This window comes from Chamaea fasciata, unplaced genomic scaffold (assembly GCF_029207755.1).
Source record: "Chamaea fasciata isolate MVZ Bird 193981 ecotype frontalis unplaced genomic scaffold, bChaFas1.0.hap1 SCAF_5, whole genome shotgun sequence".
Classification (NCBI taxonomy): domain Eukaryota; kingdom Metazoa; phylum Chordata; class Aves; order Passeriformes; family Sylviidae; genus Chamaea; species Chamaea fasciata.
In genome coordinates, this window is record NW_027094090.1 from 64546201 (window position 1) to 64567114 (window position 20914).

Genomic DNA, 20914 nt, shown 5'->3' on the forward strand with positions numbered 1-20914 from the left:
CATTGGGTTGGCACACCACAACAAACTGCAATTCAGCGTCCCCAGTCCTGTTGTGTAACACACAGAGATCCTCTTTGTCTCCCTTTTCTTTTTTTTTTCTTTCTTTTGAGCCCATTTTTTGTTCCAGCCTAAATCTCTGCCTAGCTTTTCCAGCTCCATCTCCCACTGTGCCAGCTGCCCTTTCTCACCCTTTCCCATGGCTTCCCATCCCTTTGCAAGTGTCTGGCTGGGACAGAGGACATCTCCCCTCCCCAGTGGCACCTTTATCTCTGGCCATGCAGATGGCAATCCCATGTCCCGACCTGGGTACACTGGCAGTAGCTGTCACAATGGCACCTGTTCCAGGTGACGTAACCCTGCGTGGATTAACCCCCCCCGAGAGGCTCAGGGGATAAGCTGGGTCCTGAGCCACCAGGCACTAAGTAGCGTGCACAGCCCCAGGTCAATCCATCCCCTCCTCAGGAGCCACTTTTTTGGGTGTGGAGTCAGTGCTTGTTCCCAGGGGATTTAGGAAGATGTTCTGAGGGGAGTGGGGTTTGTCCTTGCTGGATCCCTGGTTCTGTGGAGGAGGAGGTGGTGCCAGAGCTATAGGAGTTTTTGAGTGGGTGTGGGAAGACTGGGGCAAAGATAAGTGGTGTGTAGCTGGGAGCTTCTGCCTCATTTTCCCCACACCAGCAGTGGGGAGTCTCAGCTCTCTTTTTAGGGGTCACCAGGACATCATCATGCTGGGGGTGGGGCAGAGGGAGATTGCCAGCTGTTCCAGTTTGACAGCTCTTGCTGGGGAAAGGCAGGAAAAATCCCTACCCTTTCCTAAAAGGCTTTGGAGGGCTGAAATGACACATCCAAGCACGCAAGGACAGGGCAGGGCTGGGAAAGCAGCCTTGGTGGGGAAGATCACAGCTCATGTCTTCTCCACTAGGCCAACCTTTTTATTTAAATTTCCTCCCTGCCCCAGCTATCCTTACAACCTGCTTTCCTGGTTCATCACCTCACCAGCTCCAGCGCCACCAAAAGCTGACGCTACAAAGAATCAGAACTGCACATTGATCCTCATACCATCCTCAGCAGCACATCAAAACAGCCCAATCCAATAGGGTACCCAGCCCCCATCACACCCATGACCCCACATCATCCACCAGCACCTCTTCCTGGCGGGCTGCCCTGGCCAGGCAGTGTCCCACCGCCACCAGCACCTTCCCCAGGCGCCGGTCCAGTGCCTGCAGGTGGGGCTCAGCCAGAACAGGGGCCAGTGGATCTGCAGCCAGCGCCTCTCGCAGCACATCACTCAGGCGGTAGGGCTGGGTGGCCAGCAGTTGCAGCCGCAGGTAAGTGGACTTCTTGATGCTGCCAGAGATGAGGAGGGAGAGGTCTCAATAGGAGGAGCTTCTCCCCAACAGCAGATCCATGGTGGGCGGCAGCCCCTTACCTGCAGCATTGGTGGAGAGGGGCCAGGATGGACAGTTCATCGCGTGAGTGTGTGCCGAAACTAGGGGTGCAGAGAAGCCCATAAGGATGTGTCAGGGTGGCATTTCGGCATGACTGGAGGTCTCCCCCCACCCCTTTTCTGTGATTGCTCCCCCCTATTCCCCAGCTTTACCCACGACCGTTGTCCAGGTGGAGCAGGAAAGTGTCATTCCCAAATTTCTCAAAGGTCTCATAGTGGTGCCGGTCCATATTGCCTGTGGTGGGTCAACAAATTTGCCATCATATGGGCTGGGAGATGGGAGCAGGGACATGGAGCACTCTCATGGTGTGAAAATGAAACCCAGAGCCCGGGGAAAAGGATAGGTGGCACCTCTAAGGTGTCCATTGGGTGGCTATGGCCGTACAGGGGAACTGAGCAGAGACCACACGGCCTCCAGGCCTCTTCTCATCCCAGCAGCCCCACAGAGGGACAACAGTGGCAAATGGAGCAGAAGTAACGGCAAAGGCATGGCTGGGTGGTCAGGAATTAGGAGACGGGAAAGTCTCCCAGTCAGCTGCTGGTGAGGGGACAGTGCAGGAAGGAAGAAACGGCCCAGGGACAAGAGAGGCAGCAAGAGCTCTGGGCAGTATCATCTCCACCTCTGACTCTCCAGGGGCTGCATGTGAGGGCGTGCTGGAAGGTGCTTCCCATGTTCAGGGCATTCAGCTGGGGTGTCCCTGGAATCTCTTGACCGTCGAGTCCTGCCTGGGAAATGCCCTGGTGGCACCTATTGTGGGTAAAGACTGCAGCTTGCTGCAGCCTGAACAACAGTTTGGCCAACAAACCTCGCAGGGCATGGTACCACAGGGCATGGAGCCATTTGGGCTTGTTGGTCCTGAAGGACCTCTACTGCCCCCAGCACAGGCACAGAGCGGCTTACCCATGAGGAAATCGAGGATAGTCATGTCGATGAGGTCGAGGAGGCGATGGCCCCTGTCATACGGTGGTGTCTCTCGCACCTGAGCGCAGTAGTTGGGGTTCAGCTCCCACCTGGTGGCAGAGGCCAGGGAGGGCAATGGGGCCATGAGAGCAGCTGTGGAGAAGCCCCCTCCCATCCCATGGCTCTGCTAGCCCGTGTCCCCACACCCCCCATGCCCTGTCTCACTCAGCCTTCTTGCTCTTGTGGTAGGAGCGGCGCCAGGGGCTGCGCCAGGAGTGGCGTTTGGCCAGGGTCTTGTCAGGGAGCAGGGCAGCCATGGAGCCCTCCAGCTGGTCCGGTTTGCCACAGAGGGCGTGCTCGGTGGAGCAGTAGTAGGAGCACTCCCCGTAGAAGCAGATGTTACCCGCTGGCCATGGGGACAAAGCAAAGGTTGACAAAGAGAAGGAAGGCAATGAGCCTACAACCCCCAGACAGAGTGGTCCAGCAAGCAGCCAGGGGAGCATGCTCCATGCACTCTGACCATCTGCCACCAGCAAAGCAATGGCAAGGGAGGCTGTGAGGAGCAAAGGTCTGTGGCAGGCTACCCATGGGAGCTGGAACAGTCCCCAGTGGGATAGTTTGTCTGAGTGTTGGGGCAGCAGTAGTCAGCTCCAGGTGAACTCCATCCAGGTGGCCACAGGAGAGGACGGAGAGCATGAAAGCTCACCTGGGGAGATGAAGAAAGTCTTGGCCAATTTCTTATCTGTGGTGATATCCCGAATTTCCTTTGTTATGTTGACCAAACGGCCAGAAACGGGGGGGATTCGCCGGAAATCCAGGATCCTGAAACACAGAACTTGGAACCATTTCTTACTGACCTCAGCTGGTTTAATAACAGCAAGTTATTAAAACTGACAGAAGACACAGGTATCCCTCACAACAGGGAGCAAGAGATGGGGTGAAGGAGCAGTTTCTTTGGTGCTTTGCCAATACGCAAAGCTCATGCTCACCTGTCCAGGTGGAAGGCTGCAATCTCTGCATTGTGCCGTTCAAAGTCTGAGAAGTAGAAGAAATCAATGGGGGTCTCCTGGTCCCGGGTCTGCCTGGAAGGAGAAGGGACAGTGGGGGCAATCATTATGGATGGGGTCACTCCAAGAATGGGATTAGTTCCAAACCACCACTCAGCTTGTGTTCCCTGGTGACACTGGAAACACAGCCAGACCCAGTCTCCTCCAGTCACTTCCTGATGGATGGGTGTCTCCAAGCCCCCTCTCCAGGGTCCCACGCTACCTCTGCCTCCAACTCAAGGGTGGGGGAAGCCCTTCATGGACTGGAGGCTCCTGGATGGTCCTCATGGACCACCTTCTTCTTTCCACCACTGGAGGTCACTACCCCATCACAGGCTGCATCCAGTTTGCAGCAAGCACCGCCAGGGAAGGCAGGAGAAATGGGACCATTCACCTCGCCTCAGTTTTGGAATGGAGGTGCTGAAGCAAGGCAGCACATGAAGCATTTCTCCATTTCTCTCTCCATGGCCCCCTCCAGCCACTCCTCGCTACCTAACAGGGCCGGGTAGGTGAGGTATAGGGTTGTCCCAGACTCTACTCACTTCATGGGCTTGAAGAGGGCCTGCCCATAGTTTGGGAACATCATGATGAGCTTGAGCTGGGTCCCGCCGGACTTCTGGACTGAAAGGAGGTAAATGGGGATGAGGGAGATAGGCAGCAGGCAGCAGGGCAGGGGTGTGGACAGGGGTAGAGGCAGGGAGGTGGTACCTGAACTGACAATCCTTTGAGTGGCCAAATCCTGGAGGAGCATGGGCAACAAGGGGTCCTGGCGGGGGTACAGCTCATAGCGGTTGATGCCGATATGGAATTTGAGCCAGGTGGGGTAGGTATCATAGGCTGTCTTCCCTGTCAGGAGGACTGTCTCGGCTTTACTGCTGCTGACCCTGCAGCCCAACAGCCACCACCACCCCAACAATGACAGCTTTTAGTTGGGACAGAATGGGTCCCGTGTCCCCAGGCCCTTCCTGGGAGCCAGTGCATGGAGGGTGAGGTAGGGAGAAAGCCCAGAGCAAGCCCTGGATGGGTTCCAGGTTTCATGGTGGTAGAACTCCCTGTCCCATTCAGCCTCCATGGGGCTTTTGGCACCTGGTAGATCCCACCCAAAGTTGGTGGCCAGGAAAACCCACCAACATAACTGGATTGGACACAGTGTCTTCCCTCCATCCCCTATGGAAAATCCCAGGGTTGATCCTGCTTATCTCATCCATGCATTTATTTCCCTGCTAGAACAGATCATCTCATTGTTTTTCCCTAGGAGATTGGCTCCCAGGAGTACAGTCTGCTACACCCCTCCATGTGCTTACTGGGGTCACATGTGTGTACACGTGTGGAGTATCATGGGTTTCCCAGCCATCCCCAGCACTGATATGAACTTCAATCCTCAACAACCCATTCCCCTTAGGTGGGTTTTCCCGGGGGGATAAGTTTGAGATAGCACTATCCCTGTCTCTGTGCATCCTGCAAATTTGCAATTTGCTGGCATCTAAGGGAGCCCCTGGGGGTATCTGGCCCACCTCTGTGCTAACACACACTGATACTGCAATGGGACAGTTAGGCCAGGGTATCTATAACTTATATCCATGTCTCTCTCTAGGAAAACACAGACTGTGCATTGATTTCATCAAACCAGACCCCAGGCTACCCATAGGTTGTCCTCAGAGATAAGGCAAATGCCCATTTGTGGAAACCAGCTCTTAAACCAGCTTTTATTCTCTCCCAGTTCGAGCAGGCACCACTTTTGAAAGGTGTGCTTTCCATAAGGAAGCTGCTATGTGTTATAATGCTAAAGCTTTTAATATCTTCCCTTCTAATTAGAGGTTAGTAGTCCAAAGATAAAAATAGACAGCCGTCAGCAGTGAGCTCACCATACAGCCAAGCCTAAAGAGGTCAGGCAGCATCCTACAAAATGCAGGACAGGAATGGTCTTATGGTTAGAGGTAAGCTATATTGAAGGTTTTACATCTCCAACATACTGCGAGAGGGGGATAAAACTGGTTAGAATGGAGCAGGGACTCCCTCATATACAGAGAGAGAGACTATGGGCTAGTGTGCATTGGAGAAGGGAAGGAGCTGAGGAGATCACCTAATAGATAGCCATAATACAATGAATAATTCAAGAATCTCCTTTAGCTTTGCTGTGTGCTACAAGCTTATGGGTAGCAGCCCAAAAATCCAGGGCTAGGAGAGGATTTGACATGTGAGAAGAGCATGCTTAGCAATATGGGCCCCTCTGGGGTAGGATGCTGATCTGCGTAAGGAAACTACATGTTTGGCCCCTGCTGCTTGTCCCCTCAAACCCACATATCCCCCAGATGCAAGCTAGGCTTTGAGCTTGCTCCTCACCATTCATCACTCCCGCTGCTGTGCAGGCTGAACTTCTCCATGGGGTTGATGATAAACAGCTTGTCTTCCTCTGTCACCTCTGGGACTGGGATGTTGTAAAGAGGATGCTCGAAGAGTGCTGCCAGCTTTGATCCCTTGGTCCACCCTGCATTCCCCTCTTCATGCTGCTGTTGGACCCCTGGCTCTCCAGCCCTCAAGTGCAGCCCTGCTCTCTGTGGCTGGGAACTTTTCTCCAACGAGCCGTTGCTTCCATTGAAATCTTGAAGGATTCGGAGGCTCAGCTTTTTGAGGCTGGCTGGCATGGGGCTGCCTGACGGGACACCCACAGCTTTTGATGCTTTCATATTGCAGCTGCAGGGCCTGTGGGTTGTGGGGAGAGCAAAATCCATCACCAGATGCACAAGAAGGGCCAAGAGCAGAAGAAGGAGAAGGCTGATTTTAAATTTCCTCTGGAAAAGCGTTTGCAGCCGGCACCGCATCCTTTCTCACACGAAACACTTGGCAAGGGATGGGCACCCACAACAGGTTAAAAATGTTGGTGTGGCTGCAGCCTCTGTGCAAAAATAGGAGAGAGGTTTCCTGGATTCAAAGCATCGCAGCAAAAGAGCAACTGGTGCAAGGGCAGGGTGGCAGGAAAGATCTATCACCATGGCACCTCATGGTATGACTCCACCAGGATGGGACAGGAGGTTGTGGTGGGGTTTATCAGCACTACTAAGGGTCGAGCTGGCACTGCCAAGGTAGAGTAAACAGGGCAAGTTCCAAATCAATAGCTGCAATACCGGCTCGGGGAGAGCAATGGCTGCAGAGGACTCCCCACTGTCCTGTCTCTCTATGCTGTCACCTGCACAGGGCTGCAGAACATTTCCTTGAATCCCGGGCACTAAAATGGTTCTACCTCTCTGCAGCACACACCCTGCCAAGCACTGTGTAGCCCCATTCCCCATGTTCATCACAGCTGCATAAATCCACTCTCAGAATCCAGAAAAATTTTTTTTTCCCTATTGCTTGGCCATATCAATTTTATCACCCTTCCTCATCCATTGAAAACCAGTTGTACTCAAGCCCCCTCTCAAAAACCACTCAAACTGGATAAAACAAAGGGGATGTGAGTATTGACACTGCTTTGAGGGAAAATGCTGGGCAGGCAGTGTAAGGAAGGGCTACCAGGCATGTGAATTTCAGGGACAGGGATGTTCCCAGGGCCTCTAAAGCAGGTAGGGGAGGCAGGCAGGCAGGCAGGAGTGGGGATACTGCCTTGGGCATCAACACAGAGGGGCAATGGGACTCACCAAGTGCTGGGAAGGACTGTCAACTTGTGGAAGAGAAGAGCATTTTTTTTTTACAAGAAATTCACTTATTCAGTGACACCCAGAGACACAGAGCTGGGATGTGTGCACAGAAATGGTTCATGACTTGTAGGGATGGAGCTTTGTATTTGAAAAGGGACAGAGAAACACAGGACAACCTGCAATAAGTCTGGGGGCCGGGGCACAGTCTGGCACAACGTTTCTTTTCTCTTTGATCTTCCAAAGGATGCAGAAGGCACATGAAATCCCATACATTATGCAGTCCTTCCTTGTCGTGTGATGCACCAGCAGCCAGCTTGTAAATGCTTACTCCCAGCCAGGGAAGGTATGATGATCAGTGGGCAGGAGGGGATATTCTGGAGACCCCCTCCTCTGCTGCCATCCCTGCGCTTCCGTCTTTGCACCGTCCTCTACCGGCTCTTTCTGTGTGTGTCTCCGTCCCCTTCCTGGCGGCGCGCTGGGAACACAGTGTCCCCGGTGTTCTTGGCTCGCGTGTCCCACGACGCGACAGTTGCCTGGAAACCGCCTCCGGCTGACACCATCACCGCCCCAGATTCAGCCAGCCCCGCGTTCCTGAGCCTTCTGCTAACAAGATGGCCGAGGAGAACCGGGGCAAGCGAGGAGGAGGAGAGCTTTCTGGCCCGGCTGGCGAGCTTGAAGCCCCACAGAAGGAGCTGGTGGAGGGGAGCAGATGGCTTCCCTGGGCAGGGGAACACAGCATCTTGCTCTGGGATGTTTGCTGAATTCAGTCTGGACACACGGTTCAGACAGAAGATCCAGCTGTAGCTGGAATATGGGATCATTAGGTCACGGCTCAGAAAAAAAACAACCAACCAACCAAAACACCAACTCCGTGTACTAACTGATCGCATTAAAGGAGCTGGACTCGGCTCCTGGAGCAGGGCCACAGATTTCGTTATTCCACAGTCAGCTCTGAAGAGAGGGAGATGTCCTCCTTCCAGTGCCCCAAACCAGCTCTAAATGGGGCTGGAGGGGATAGAAATCTCCTTCTCATGTCCTAGAGTCAGATGGGCACAGGGGCCCTATGGGCTGAAGCCACCTTACTGTTAGTCCCATTCCCAGATAATGAAACCTGCAATCCTACCTCCTCACTCTGATTTAGCATCCCATTGGAAAGCAAAGGCAGGGGGCTTAGTTGAGGCACTTGCCACCCTTAGCACTTCAGTGTTGGTATAAATGTTACCTGAAAGATTTTTTCATCGAGTCAGACATGAGCCTGCAGCAACAGAGAAGAGCAGGAGACCTTCAAAGTCTGCCCGCATCACCTGACATGCACTTCGATGTACCTTGTTGCCATGACACCCTCATAGAGACATGGTTGAATTTGCACCTCTTTCTTCTCATCTCCCTCCTCCAGCTCTTCCTCCATCTTCCCAGAGGTTCAAATCACCCTTGGGGCAGAGAAGGAGCCCTCCATCTGAGGACATTTTCACTGCTGGCTCCAAATCAGGACTCATCAGCAGCTGGTAATGATGTTCCCATCTCCCCTCAGCAGGGAGGGATGAAGTCATAAGGCACAACCTCCGAGCTGCTATCACAGCTCTAGGGGACAGGTGGATAGAAAGAGTCATTTTGGCTGCCACCGATCCATCACCCTGAGTTTTTCATCTCATTTTCTACATCTGACTCAGCCTGATGCTTTGATGGGTAATGGCAGCAATATGCAGGGGACCTAGAAATGAGAGGGAAACACAATAGCAAGCAAACTGTTGCCAACTTTCCCAGTTTTCCACGGAAAATCCATAAGGAAAAATCCTCCAGCAACTGAGAGCAGTTTTATAGTAAAAGGTAGAAAGGCCTTAGAGGCTCCAAAGCCTCATAGAATCATAGTTTGTGTTGGAAGGGACCTTTAGGGGTCACCAGTACAATGTCCCTGCAATGACCAGGGGCACCTTGAACTACATTGTATTGCTCAGAGCCTCATCCAACCTATCCCTGAATGCTTCCAGGCGTGGGGCACCCACCACCTCTCTAGGCAACCTGTTCCAGTGTTTCACCACCCTCATTCTAAGACTTTTTCCCTTCCCTGTATCCAATCTAGAACAAACCTCTTTTAGTTTGAAACCTCTAACCCCTATCATATCACAACAGGCCCTGCCAAAAAGTCCCTCTCCAGCTTTCCAGTTGACACCCTTTAGGTACTGGTATAAGGTCTCTCCAGAGCCTTCTCCAGGCTGAACAACTTCAACCCTCTCAGCCAGTCTTCTTAGCAGAGATGCTTCAGCTCTCTGATCATGTGGCCTCCTTTGGACTGGATCCAGCACGTTCATCAGCCATAGAAGGGTCTCTTGTGGGAAAACACAGGATAAGGGACCTTCTCTGAACCATAAACCTTACTCTGAAAATTACAGGTATGCCCAAAGATGTTCCAGCTCCACAGCAAAAGGAGGGTGGAAGTCTTTTTTCTAACACACAGGGGCCAGCAAAGCATGAGTCAACTTGCAACAGGCAGGACAATTGATCTGATTGAACACTTGCCTCAGGGCAAGGGCTCTGACACACAGAGCCACATTTTTGGAGGCTGAAGCTTGTGCTTTCAGGTACAATGCCAGTGACAGAACTGCAAACCAGCTGACAAGGGTTTGCAGTCCTCATTGTAATTTCCTGTAGGAAAGCTATTACCCTTGTGAATAAAAATAGCCAGCCACTCTCCTGTGAGGCACCTTGTATTACCTGGTGAGAATGGCAGCGTGGGAGCTGACTTGCTGCACATTCACACCTAGCTCACCTCAATCTGTTTGCACACTCAGGCTTTGTGAAGGCTGGGGAGCGCTCACCCTTCCCTTGTTGCCAATGCAGGTCACAGAAACATTAGCTTTGGTCAGCTGGTGGCCAAAATAAACAGACAACAAGTCCAAGAGACTGTGTGCTGAGGTCAGCAGCTCTCTGTGGTCATCTGCAGGTCACCACAACCCTGCAGAGATGCCCAGGATCAGCGTGCCTCTGCATACGCACAGAGCAGTTAATTATTCATTAGTGTGAAAGAGGCACAATTAAAGTGACCCTGGTATGGCTGAGGGGATCATCCCACTCCAGCACGGGGCATTCCAAACACTTTATGTCTTGCTCTGCAATTTAGAAGAGACAGATGGTTGCAGAAGAGGAAATAATCTTTTCCACCTGCCAGCCGTAGAAAGTGTTGTCAATAACACTATCTTCACATAAAGGCAGTCAGCTGGAGGGACAGAGCAACCACATGATATGACAGCTCAGAAGATTTGGGCTCTTCTACACAGCACAGCAATCCCGACCATGGGGTAGGAATCATGGTACAAACCTACCCTGGCCCAGCCAAGCACAGGTGGTCCAAATTGGAAATAATTCTTAGTTGTCTTCATATTACTCCAATTCCTGGCCCCCTGACACAATGAAATTGAGAAAGGATATCTCTAGCATAACACTTGAGGTTCAGAAAAAGGAATAAAAGGAATTGTAAGACCAGGTCGATCCACCACAGGCATTAATGCAGAAAGATCCTTCCAATTTGAACTATGGACTAGAGGTGTCAGCTGGCAACATTCTGAGAGAAAACCTGAAAATTAAGGAAGCTACAAATATGAGACTCCAATAGTCAGAGTTGAGGCACACTGGTGAGGCACCAGACACAGTTACATTCCATTGCTGCTACTGCTTAGACAGCTGGCTGGACAGAGGGATGTGGCTAGCAGCACCATGGGCTTGGCAACCCTTCTCACCATCGTGGCTTGCACTGGTAAAAGGAACTGAATAGGGAGAATGAGAGTCACACAGGAAACCTGCAGGATGGAACTCTGTCCTCTGCCTGTGCTACACCATGGCTTACTTATTTCCATGTTTCTTGAACTACTTTGCCTACAGAAATGCACATAGAGACATTTTACTGAACTTTTATTGTAAAAACACAGTTCCTTAGGTTTTATAAATAAGCCATACACGCAACATAGTTACGCTCATTCCATCCTCCAACACCAACAGCTTTAAAAAATGAAACAGGCTAAAAGAATCCAAGTCCAGAGACACATTAGGTTTCTGATGACCAAGTTATATTTCACATGGAGCCTCCAAACAAGATGCTGAAAGTACACAGCACTTGCAACACCCCCGGGAACTGACAGGGAGGCATTTGAGCCTTAAAAAGAGCTCTCACCCACTCCCCAGGCATCGTCAGGCATCGTCAGCCGCCTGTGTTTTCATGCTGTCTCAGTGCGCTGTGGGTGAGAAAGGAGGGGGCAGTTTGCATAGCAACCTCCTACACCCAGGCAGCTCAGCTGTTGTACCCTCCCAAAACAGCAGGGAAGGGCAATCTGGGACTGCTTCCCTGTGGCTCACACCTCCACAGGCAGCCTGAAGGGAGACCCTTTGTGCTGTCAGGTCTGCACAGACATCACAGAAGGGAGGAAGAATGCTAAGCAGCATCCACAGAGAGGAAAGACAGGTGCTGGTCAGAGCCATACTACATGGTAGCAGAGAAAGCAGAGGAGAACGGAAAATTATGTGGAGTAAATGGGAGTTAAAAAACCCATAAGGCTAGATAGCACCTTTTTGCTTTTGCTTTCCCCTGCTAGCACTGCTGTGCAGTGTGTTGTGAGATTACCTATTCCTCACTTCCCTCCTGCTCTAGCTCAAACACCAAGGAAAGAGCCATAGACAGATGAGAAATCCCACAAGCAAGGACAGGACAACTTAGCAAGTTTATACACACACAGGCACCAACTTTATGTATCCCACAGAACTGTTACGTCAGTATGAAAAAAAGAAATCTTGACATTAAAGTATTAAAAATAAAGCCCCACCTCCAGATCATACAAAACTTGTCAAAAGCAGGAAGAAATCTCTCGTATTCAGCAAGTCTGGGACCCAGCCAGGGGTTAGGAGCACTTCCAGACGCATACAGCCAGGCTGCCACCAAAGAACATGTACAGCAGGTTCTTCACCTCATGAGTGATCTCAAAGCCAAAACCTTCCCCAATCACCACATGCCAGGAGGACCCAAATTTCTTGTCCATCGTCTCTTTGATCATCTTGGCAGCGCTCTGGAGAACGTTAAGGAAGACAGCATAGGATGAGACAAAGCAACCAGGAAGGTTTTATGGAAACATCTGCCTAGTCTTCTCCTCCCTTTAAGACTACTCAAGCCATGGGCAACAGGTATAGCAGCTGCACTGCAGGAATTGGGAGCTCCCCAGAGGTACACCCAAGGGTAGAACTGGTCTCAGCAGCCTCCAGCACAGCAGCAAGGAGAAATTAAAGAAGTGTATCAATTCTGTTGTTCACACAGTCTGAAGCAAGAGTTCTGCCTCAGATGCTGCTGGAGTTATGCTGGTTGCAGTGACCATAAGAGCAGATTCAGGTCACTAAGCCTCAGCTATTTTTACAGGAGCCCGTTTTTTTTACCTCCAGCTAATTACCAAAACACCAAAAGTAGGCTGACTTTTAAAAGGCTCACTTCTCCTTGATCACACCCTGCTTGATCCAAAAAAAAAAAAAAAAAAAAAGCAAGAGGAAGATTTTGCAGTGACAGGCAGTGCCCTGTCCATGAAGCAAGGTATGTTCTCCCTTTATTGTTGGTCTTCAAGCCAAGAGGGAATACTTAACAGACTTTCATGAACTTATCCCCAAAACAAGAGACTCCATGCAGTTCTGAACCAATCCCTCAGGACACAGGGCATTTTATGAACAGTGGAAGCATGTCTCAAGAAGGCAGGATAAGCAAGGAGGTAAGGTTTGGGAACCAGCACCACTACTAATCTCTGCAAAGTGCTATTATGGATCTTGCAGACCAAGGGAACTGAATCTGAGATCTAGCAAAGCTTTTTGCCTCCTTCTACCCTAGCTCAGTGCGGAGAGAGAGTAATAGGATGTCAGGATGTGACTCTGCTCTGCCCTGCACCCTTATCCCTGCTCCTCCAGATTCCCTGAGCTGCAGTAACAGCGGGCTGCCTATTTTGGGAGGTGGCTGGTACCTCATTGTTGGTGGCATGCTTCTCACACGCTGTGACACACAGCTCCATAGTCTCTACACGCATCTCCTCCGGCATGTCCGAGTGCTGGAAAGAGCAAACAGACAGGATAACTAAGCAGAAAAATAAGAGCAGGACACAAGACAACAGTAAGTTGCTCTAACTTCTGCATTGGCTCTATCAGGGGCTCAGATGTAGTAAATATGAAAATTGCTGACTGCATTATAAGTGAGCCATTCCTCCAGCCAATGAGGAATTCCTCCTGACCTACATGAAAACCAGCACTGTGTAAGTACAGCTTAAAGGAGGAGATTAAGACATTTGCCAGTTTTTCTGCTATAAGATAAAGGGAAAGCACACTAACACTGTTTCAACCACAGTCCTTAATTATTGCTATATGAGTAACAAAGAACTCTAAATTACTCAGCCTTTTCTTCTGATTCTGCTATCTGGCTGGCTACCAAGATCTTTTGCTCCAGCTTCTCTAGGACAAAAAGCAGGCTGCATCCAAAACACAGAGAGGGCTCCAAAGGCATTGTGCTCTGAATCTGTTTGATGGATCACCTTGCCTCAGGCTTTGTCTGGCTGACATGGGGAACACCGGAGCTATTAGATTTCCCCATGAGAGGTCAAGGACAGGGAGAAAGCAGCAGTGACAACCAGGATGTCTCCACAGGACCAGCAGTACACATGTTCTCACAGTAGCTACTCAGCAGGAGAAGGACAGTAAGAATGAAGGCAGATTTTCATACCTCTGGCACTGCTAAATGTGTAATCCATCCCCCTCCTTACCCTAATCAGAGGAAAACTGTGAAGCCTTTTATAATCAGCCTCATCCTTTTTTTCCTCCTCAGTTTCTTCCATGGTGCTTCCACAGAGACTCCAGGAAGGGGCAAAGGGGCTACCTGGAGTTCAGCAAAGTGCTGTGGCAGAGCCAGCTGAGAGGAACAGGGCTCTGTGTTCCTCTCTTCAGCAGGAGGAGTCACTTCTTGGCCTAGAGGACACTGCTTCAACAAAAAACAAACACAGGCAAGAGACAGATGGCTTTCAATTAAAACAAAAGGCAAACGAAACCGTAACGAGAATATCATGCTATCTCACTCGCCATTTCCTCAACAGCACCTTCACACCCCACTTAGAGTCTTAGCTCATAGACCATTAATGCAAACAAACTATTAAATCATACCTTTTTCCATAAATGACCACAGCACTTCCCAGAAGCACCAGTGGAGCTTGAGGGAAGAGCTGAGCCAAGGTACAGCTTTCAAGAAAGGACAAGAGAACAATATATCAGGCACTACTACTCTTGATTAATTCCAAAAGGATTTTCCCAGGACACTATTATCTGCAATAGTTTCAAACTGCACATGACAAGAGAAGGGTAGGAGTACTTCAGGCACAGAATCTGCGTACTTGTCTGGACAGAAACGTTTAACAGGAACATCTTGGTCTCGTTTGTGCACTTGTTCCTCAGATCCCCGAACATTTGTCAGCTGGGGAAGGCCATATGGGAAAACTCTGGACGTGCCTCAGGGCCTCATTACCAGCCTGCTTGCCTCTACTCGGGCAGCGCAGAGGCACAGCACTCACTGAGAGATTCAGAGCACTTCACCGCGGTCCTCCCTCTGGTTCTTTCACCCAGAGCAAAGGCATCTTCCTCTCCTACCCAGGGGGAGCAAGAGGGAGCCCATATTAAAAGGGAAACGAAACCAACACGGTGTCAGGCGACACACCATTTATGCCACGTACTGAGAGCTGTTGGCTAAAGCACCGAGTCAGACCACCAACCGTCACATGGGGGCCGTGGGACGCGCAGGTGCCCCAAACCACCACCTCCGCAGGAGGTCCGCCTCACTGTCGCCACCCCCGGGAGCCACTTCAGTACCCACCCCCAGCCCGGGGCGTGCCCGGGGCCACCGTCCGAGGGTGTGAGGCAGCGGAACCGGCCCCAGCGGACCACACACCCGATGCAGCGCCGCCACGCCGGTCCGCTACCCTCGTCCGCGCGGAGAAAGAGCTCGGCCAGCGGCGCTGAGCGGCACCGCGGAGCTCCGGGCGCGGCCTCACCTGCGCGGTCGCCACAGCGCAGCGTCGTTGCTAAGGAAGAGCCGTTCTTGTCATAGCAACCGAGGCGGGAAGTCCCGCCCCCCTCGGCGTCCACTGGACGGGGCGCGCCGCCCGGCGCGTCTGATTGGCGGCCTCCCTGCCGGCCGCCGCGCGGGGCCTTGAGGCGCTGGTGGCAGTGGGGTGGCCACGGAACGCCTGTGTTGTGCCGCCCCCCAACCTGGTGTCTGGCAGCTTAATATTTTTCTGACTTAAAACGCCTTAGGGATCTAGTTCTAGTTATTTTTTTCTTTGAATCAATAAGGTTGAATATAAGAACAAGAAGCGATTTGGGGCAATTTTGGTTTTTTTAAATCACAGAATCAGGTTAGAAAGGACTTCTGAGATCATGGTCCTACGTATGACCGAGCACCACCACCATGTCAACTAGACCATGGCAGTAAGTGCCACATCCCGTCTTTCCTTAAATACCTGCAGGCACGGTGACTCGGCCACCTCCCTGGGAAGCCCATCCCAATTTCTAATCACTTTCTGTGAAATAGTTCCTCCTCATGTCCAACCTGAACCTCCCCGGTGCAGCTAAAATGTGTCCTCTCGTCCTCTCTAGTTGCTTGGGAGAAGAGGCTGACTCCCACCCGGATACAACCTCCCTTCAGGGAATTGGAAAGTGATCAGGTCACCCCCCATCTTATCAATGCTAGGAAACCGACTCCTTAGAGACTTCAGCTTCCTCAGGAAGAGTCTGGGAAATGAGCCCGTAGGGTGTGCACACACCACCGCTGCTGCTGACACGGCGTGACAGAGAAAAATACCAACTCTATCGCGTGGGAGATCTATGCCTTCCTTCCTCTCAGCCATCTCACAAACACAGTACTAATGTCAGCTTCAGGGTCCCCATGTCACTCTTGACTGACTTCGGTTAGGGTGATGAGAGTGAGGGCTCCTGACTAGAGCTTTGATGTCGTCCGATATCCCTTCTGGTTAGAAGTGTTACTTCAGCTCTTTACGCGCACAGTGGCTCACAGCTCATTGTTTTTAGGGGTCTCCACTACACGAATTCCCTCTCCCCTAAGGCCCATGGGAATCTGATATTTGCATACTAGGTGATGTCATCCTCCTCCTCATGGTCTCGGGTGGTTCACTATCTTGGAGGAGAGGGGAGCAGCGGGGGCCATACCCAACGGTAAGGGAATTTACACAACAACTCACCCAACCAACAACTCATTATCCTCATTAACTTGTGACATTGGAACTTTGTATCAGCTTTCAAACAATTTATTCTCTACAGTTGAGCCTCCTCCCCTCCAGGCTGAACAATCCCAGCTCCCTCAGCTGCCCTTCACAGGATTCGTGCTTCAGACTCTTCACCAGCTCCACTGATCTCTGGACATACCCCAGCACCTCAATGTCCTTCCTGAACTGGGGGTTCCGGAACTGGACACAGTTCTCATTGTGTTGGAGAAGGCAACAGCTCATGTTTGCATGTCAACAGGACTGTAAAGGAGAAAGTGATGCTATGGGTTTGAATCATGAGTTTGCAAACAGCTCCTATAGCACCAGCCTCCATCCCCGCTGAGAAAATCGCCTCCCTCCCACCCTCCATGGCTTTATGCTTGTGATGTCTGTGTGTTTTGAGGTTTTTCTTGGCTCTGGGCTTGCTACAAAACCTATGTTGTCTCTGCACCCTGCTAGCCAAACACTGATTACTTCTAAACCAGGGCTTAAACAGTTTTCAAGGGAGGTCTAGAGTTTCATTCATCTGAAATTAACACCGATAGAGAAGCAGCAAGTTCCAGGATTATACCAAGGGAAAGACTTCTCCTGTGCAAAGCCCCAGCTGCTGGGTGTGATGCCTAGTTTTCCATCAGCGCCCATCCTTGTCTTGCAGAGTGGCTTACGAGTCTGATTTTTCATTGGGTTCTTCTGGTTGGTGTGTGTTTGAAACATTCTTGCTGCTCACTGCCTGCTGAAAGAAGAATTTGCTTTCCAGATGTTTGAGAAGGAAAAGAGTGGGGGAGGAACAATCTGGGCACTCTCCTGCCCCCACCACCTCAAGAGTCCTCTTCCCTCACTGTAGCACCAAGCTTTGCCCTGTGATCACAGGGAGAACACCTTGTTATCTCTTTCACAGGTTCAGCAAGTGCATCTGACCTCCTGCCTGTCCTTTGCCTGACAGAGCAGTGCTGGAGGCAGGGAAGCTGCCTTTGGGCTTGGAAAGACAAAGCTGAAGTGATCATTCATCTTTTCCTTTTCTGTCGCTGCTGGTGGTGACAAAAATGAAGCACTGCCTCCTGTGCCACTCGTTCTCCTACCATTCCTGCCTCCTGGGCTAATTCCTTCTTCCTCTTTTGGGCCTCTTGCAACAAGGCAGGCACAGAGCTAAAATTGTCAAGAGACAGATAAAAGCTGGGAGATCATAATTTTTTCATTTCAGACAAGATAATTAGGAAGAGAATCTCTGTGAGGAAGAAGATCTTTCCATCATCATTACTTTATCTCCAGGCAGCTACTCTAGTCTCTCCAGGGACACAGCACTTTCAAGCACCGTATACTTGCTGAGGTTTTTTAATGCTTTAATCCCTGTGTAGTTCACCCACTTTTACTACCAAGCAGCGAGTGTGAGCTGGTATGTTTGTGTGCATGTGCCTCCGTGTGTGAGGCAGGGGGGAGCACGCTTATCTGTGTGATTCTGGGTTCAATTAAACGTGCTTTGGTTCTCATCAATGTGATCTCCAGGAGTGTTTCCCTCAGGGAATGCTGGGACTGCTTCTGAGGATTAATCATCAGTGGCTCCTAGGTGAGAAGCTAAAGGGAAATGGCCAAACAAAAGCTGCAGTGGGCCCAAAGACAGAAAAACAATGTTTTTGTGATTGTGGTGGATGATACAGTGGGGCTGCAAGATAGAGGTGCCTCCTGAGGAAGGAGAGCATTCTGCTGGCCTGTCTCCATCTACTGTGGCTTAGTAAAATGAGAGCAGGTTTCTGGACCCTCAAGTGCTGGGTTTCCACAGGCTGCCACAGTCAGAGTTTTGCTGAGCCAACAAAGGTTGCATATACTGGTCCTTTTGCTGCTGGCTGTGATGGCAGAGACAGCACATTACCTGATCTTCAGTTTTCAATATTAGTAGCCCAGGTACCATTCTGTAGGTGAAAGAAAATCCAGAGCAAGGGTTCAATTCACCCCTGTGGATCTGTTGGGAGCTGGAATTGTTGCTTTGCTCTGGCTGGTCATGCCTTATTTGCCACTAATCAGAGGTGGAAACTTTCATCCCTTTGTTTTCAGCAGCCGCAGTGAAATGCATTGAAACAAAGTACCATTTGCCTTCTGATATGAGGGTGTGTTGTACTTCTTAGCTGAGCACAGAAAAGTGACCACTGACTGCAAAATATACATATATGTGATAACTATACTGCCTCATGCTTTATTTTAGTCATCTTCATTGACAAGACAGCAGGCTGACTCTTCATCAGATGGAGGACACTATTCTTCCTTTCTTTTCTTTGTTTTCTTATCTGCTTCTGGCCAGGTTGTGGGACTTCCCCATTGTCCCTGTGGGCACAGGCTCTGCCATGCCCCATCTCCTCTTTGTAGTAAAGCAGGGGGGCTGGAGCTTGCTGTCCAGCCTGTCAGCACAGCCCAGGGACTGGGAACTGTTCCACACCACCTTGGGTGGTAACAGAGGGCCAAGGCTGGAGACTTGGGTCACACCAAGATCCACCCTGCAGCTGCCCCAGGATGGTGTAGAGGCAGCTTTCAGGAGGCCTTGTGGGAATGCTGAAGCCACATTTCACTGGGATCAGAACCCCCACCATGTTGAGCTGAGGGAAGGCAAAGATGGCGACGCTGGTGTACAGGAATGGGTGGCAGCCAGGAAGACGGGGCAGCTCACTTCGGGACAGCTGTATCCCCTTGTCTGCTGGGAAACACAGTGCCCCACATGATCCCGTAGCTACGACCTCTAGTAACAACAGCTACTGTTATTAAGGTCTGTTGCTGCAGCACTAGCAGCTGTGCACGGGCTGTTCCTGTGCCAGATGCTCCGGAATCGTGGTGCATTCCCTGTGTGAGCACTGCACAAATCTTAATGAGCCTTCCTGGCTCTGGGAGGGAGCAAGAGAGGCTCCCAGCAGGACAAGGAGGTGAAAGGAGGCAATTAGGCAGCGCCCCGTTGCTAAGGCAGAGCAGGTAGTGGGGACTTTGGCAGTCACCTCCTGGTTACAACTCTGGGCTGGCTTGACCTCGTTTGAGGGCACCAGGAGGCTGACACACTGCAGGGAGCTGTGACGATACAAACTCTGCAGAGGTTGCAGGGATTGTGGAGCACAGGAGATCCCTAAAGCCCACTCTAGGGTCCCAGGATTGCCCGTGTCCCTGGCAAGGCAGAGCCTGCATGGCTAGTGGTGCCCTCTGGAAAGAGGAGCAGGGGCTGGAAGGGTTCATAACATGACATTCATAAATGTCAGCATTTTATTTTCAAACACAATAATTAATAGCCATCAGGCCCAAAGGTTTCCTGTTGCCATATTTGACATGGTCTTCTTCACTGCCGGAGAAAACCCTTTGGGAGTATGGAGTGGGTGGTATTTGAGTCTGACTAACCTCTTGGCTAGCAGAAAGCCCTGCAGCAGTGAGTCCTGCAGACTAGGAAAGTAAATGGCAGTCCCTTTCCTCTCCTATAAGTGTGCTTACAACTGCTTGGCAGGGAGATAGCGGGCAGCATGTGGGTAGCATCAATCATACCTGCCTGTCTCCCACACCACCTCCTCTTGCGCCAGCTCCCGTGCTGAACTGCCACAGCCCAGCAGTGCCCTTGCCCTGCGCTGCCCACCTTTTGGGTGCCCTCCACCTTTTCCACCCTATCGTGGATATCTGGACACAACACAGCCAACCAGCTGAAGCACCTACCACAACCACAAAACCTTCTCCGCATCGTTAAAAATTTCCTTCTTTACCCATCCCCCCACCCCTTTCCCTCAAGGCTGACGTTCCTTATCTCTTCTGTACTGTTTTCCAACCAGCTGCCCTTAGAGAGACATGGGGCTTCTCCTGAGTGCTCCTGGTTCATTTAGAAGCAAGCAATGCGTGTAAGTCATTGTAATTACACCTTGCAGCCAGCAACATTATTGATTTGTCATCTCCTTTACCTTTTAAGCCCTATTGCAGGTTTGCAGCTCTTGCAAGGCTCACCTTACTGAAAAAAAATGGTCTTATCTTGCTCTCCTCCTCCTCAGATGGGTAGGAAGCAGACGTTGCATCCTGCACAGAGCCAGGGCAGGATGGAAATCAAATATTTATTTCTGCTCTTCATTTGTGTCTCCCATCCAGTTTCTAATCTCTCCATAATGCCTTTGTTTGCTGAAGAGCCTTATGTGGAGGCATTTGCTGGAAGCTTTTAAAAAGTTTGGGAAAATTTTACTAAGTTTTCCTGCGTGCCCCTAGGTCTGCCTAACTGGTTGCAAACCTCTGGGGGAAAGGAGCTTGCCCTGCAGAAACTCTATGACCAGGCTCCCCCTCATTCTTCTGTTCCAGAAGTGACATGGCTAGGATTAGGATCACGCCAGCATCATTTGGCAGGGATGAGGAGGACAGCACTGAAGGCTCTGATCAAGCATCTCCTGGTGTCCCCTTTGTTTCAGCTTTTTCTGAAGAGGATTTACACACATTTTCAACATGGGCTGAGTTTCCAGGCTCCGGAGGAGATGGGCGTTTTGCCAATAGCCTACATCAGTGGCCAGGCTGTTTCCATCCTTGTTCATCCTCTCACATTTCTCCTGCCTTGGCCAGCAGAGAAGAGATGCTCCAAAGCCAGAGAAATGAAAAAGCCATAGGGAGAAAGGAGGGCCAAG

The 20914-nt window shown here is 50.9% G+C and overlaps 2 protein-coding genes across 6 annotated transcripts; both read right to left on the bottom strand.

Moving 5' to 3' along the window:
* Positions 1 to 913: 913 nt before the first annotated feature.
* Positions 914 to 6213, bottom strand: LOC136290290 (extracellular serine/threonine protein kinase FAM20C-like). 2 transcript variants are annotated; one of them, XM_066184660.1, is made up of 10 exons: positions 5735 to 6213; positions 4100 to 4275; positions 3934 to 4012; positions 3335 to 3427; positions 3052 to 3167; positions 2571 to 2751; positions 2346 to 2455; positions 1598 to 1679; positions 1427 to 1486; positions 914 to 1344 (listed from the first exon to the last, which is right to left on the bottom strand). In XM_066184660.1, exons 1-10 carry the CDS (start codon positions 6211 to 6213, stop codon positions 1110 to 1112), a joined length of 1611 nt encoding a protein of 536 aa, XP_066040757.1. In that variant the 3' UTR covers positions 914 to 1109. The 2 variants fall into 2 exon arrangements, with proteins under 2 accessions (XP_066040757.1, XP_066040759.1); XM_066184662.1 differs by lacking the exons at positions 3934 to 4012; positions 4100 to 4275.
* A 4852-nt stretch (positions 6214 to 11065) lies between these two features.
* Positions 11066 to 15116, bottom strand: DNAL4 (dynein axonemal light chain 4). Of its 4 annotated transcripts, none has more exons than XM_066184135.1 (4): positions 15072 to 15116; positions 13797 to 14008; positions 13008 to 13091; positions 11066 to 12077 (listed from the first exon to the last, which is right to left on the bottom strand). In XM_066184135.1, exons 2-4 carry the CDS (start codon positions 13866 to 13868, stop codon positions 11913 to 11915), a joined length of 321 nt encoding a protein of 106 aa, XP_066040232.1. In that variant the 5' UTR covers positions 13869 to 14008; positions 15072 to 15116; the 3' UTR covers positions 11066 to 11912. The 4 variants fall into 4 exon arrangements, with proteins under 4 accessions (XP_066040232.1, XP_066040233.1, XP_066040235.1 ...); XM_066184136.1 differs by having other exon boundaries at positions 13797 to 14011; positions 15072 to 15089; XM_066184138.1 differs by lacking the exon at positions 15072 to 15116 and adding an exon at positions 14894 to 14916.
* Between the last annotated feature and the right edge of the window lie 5798 nt (positions 15117 to 20914).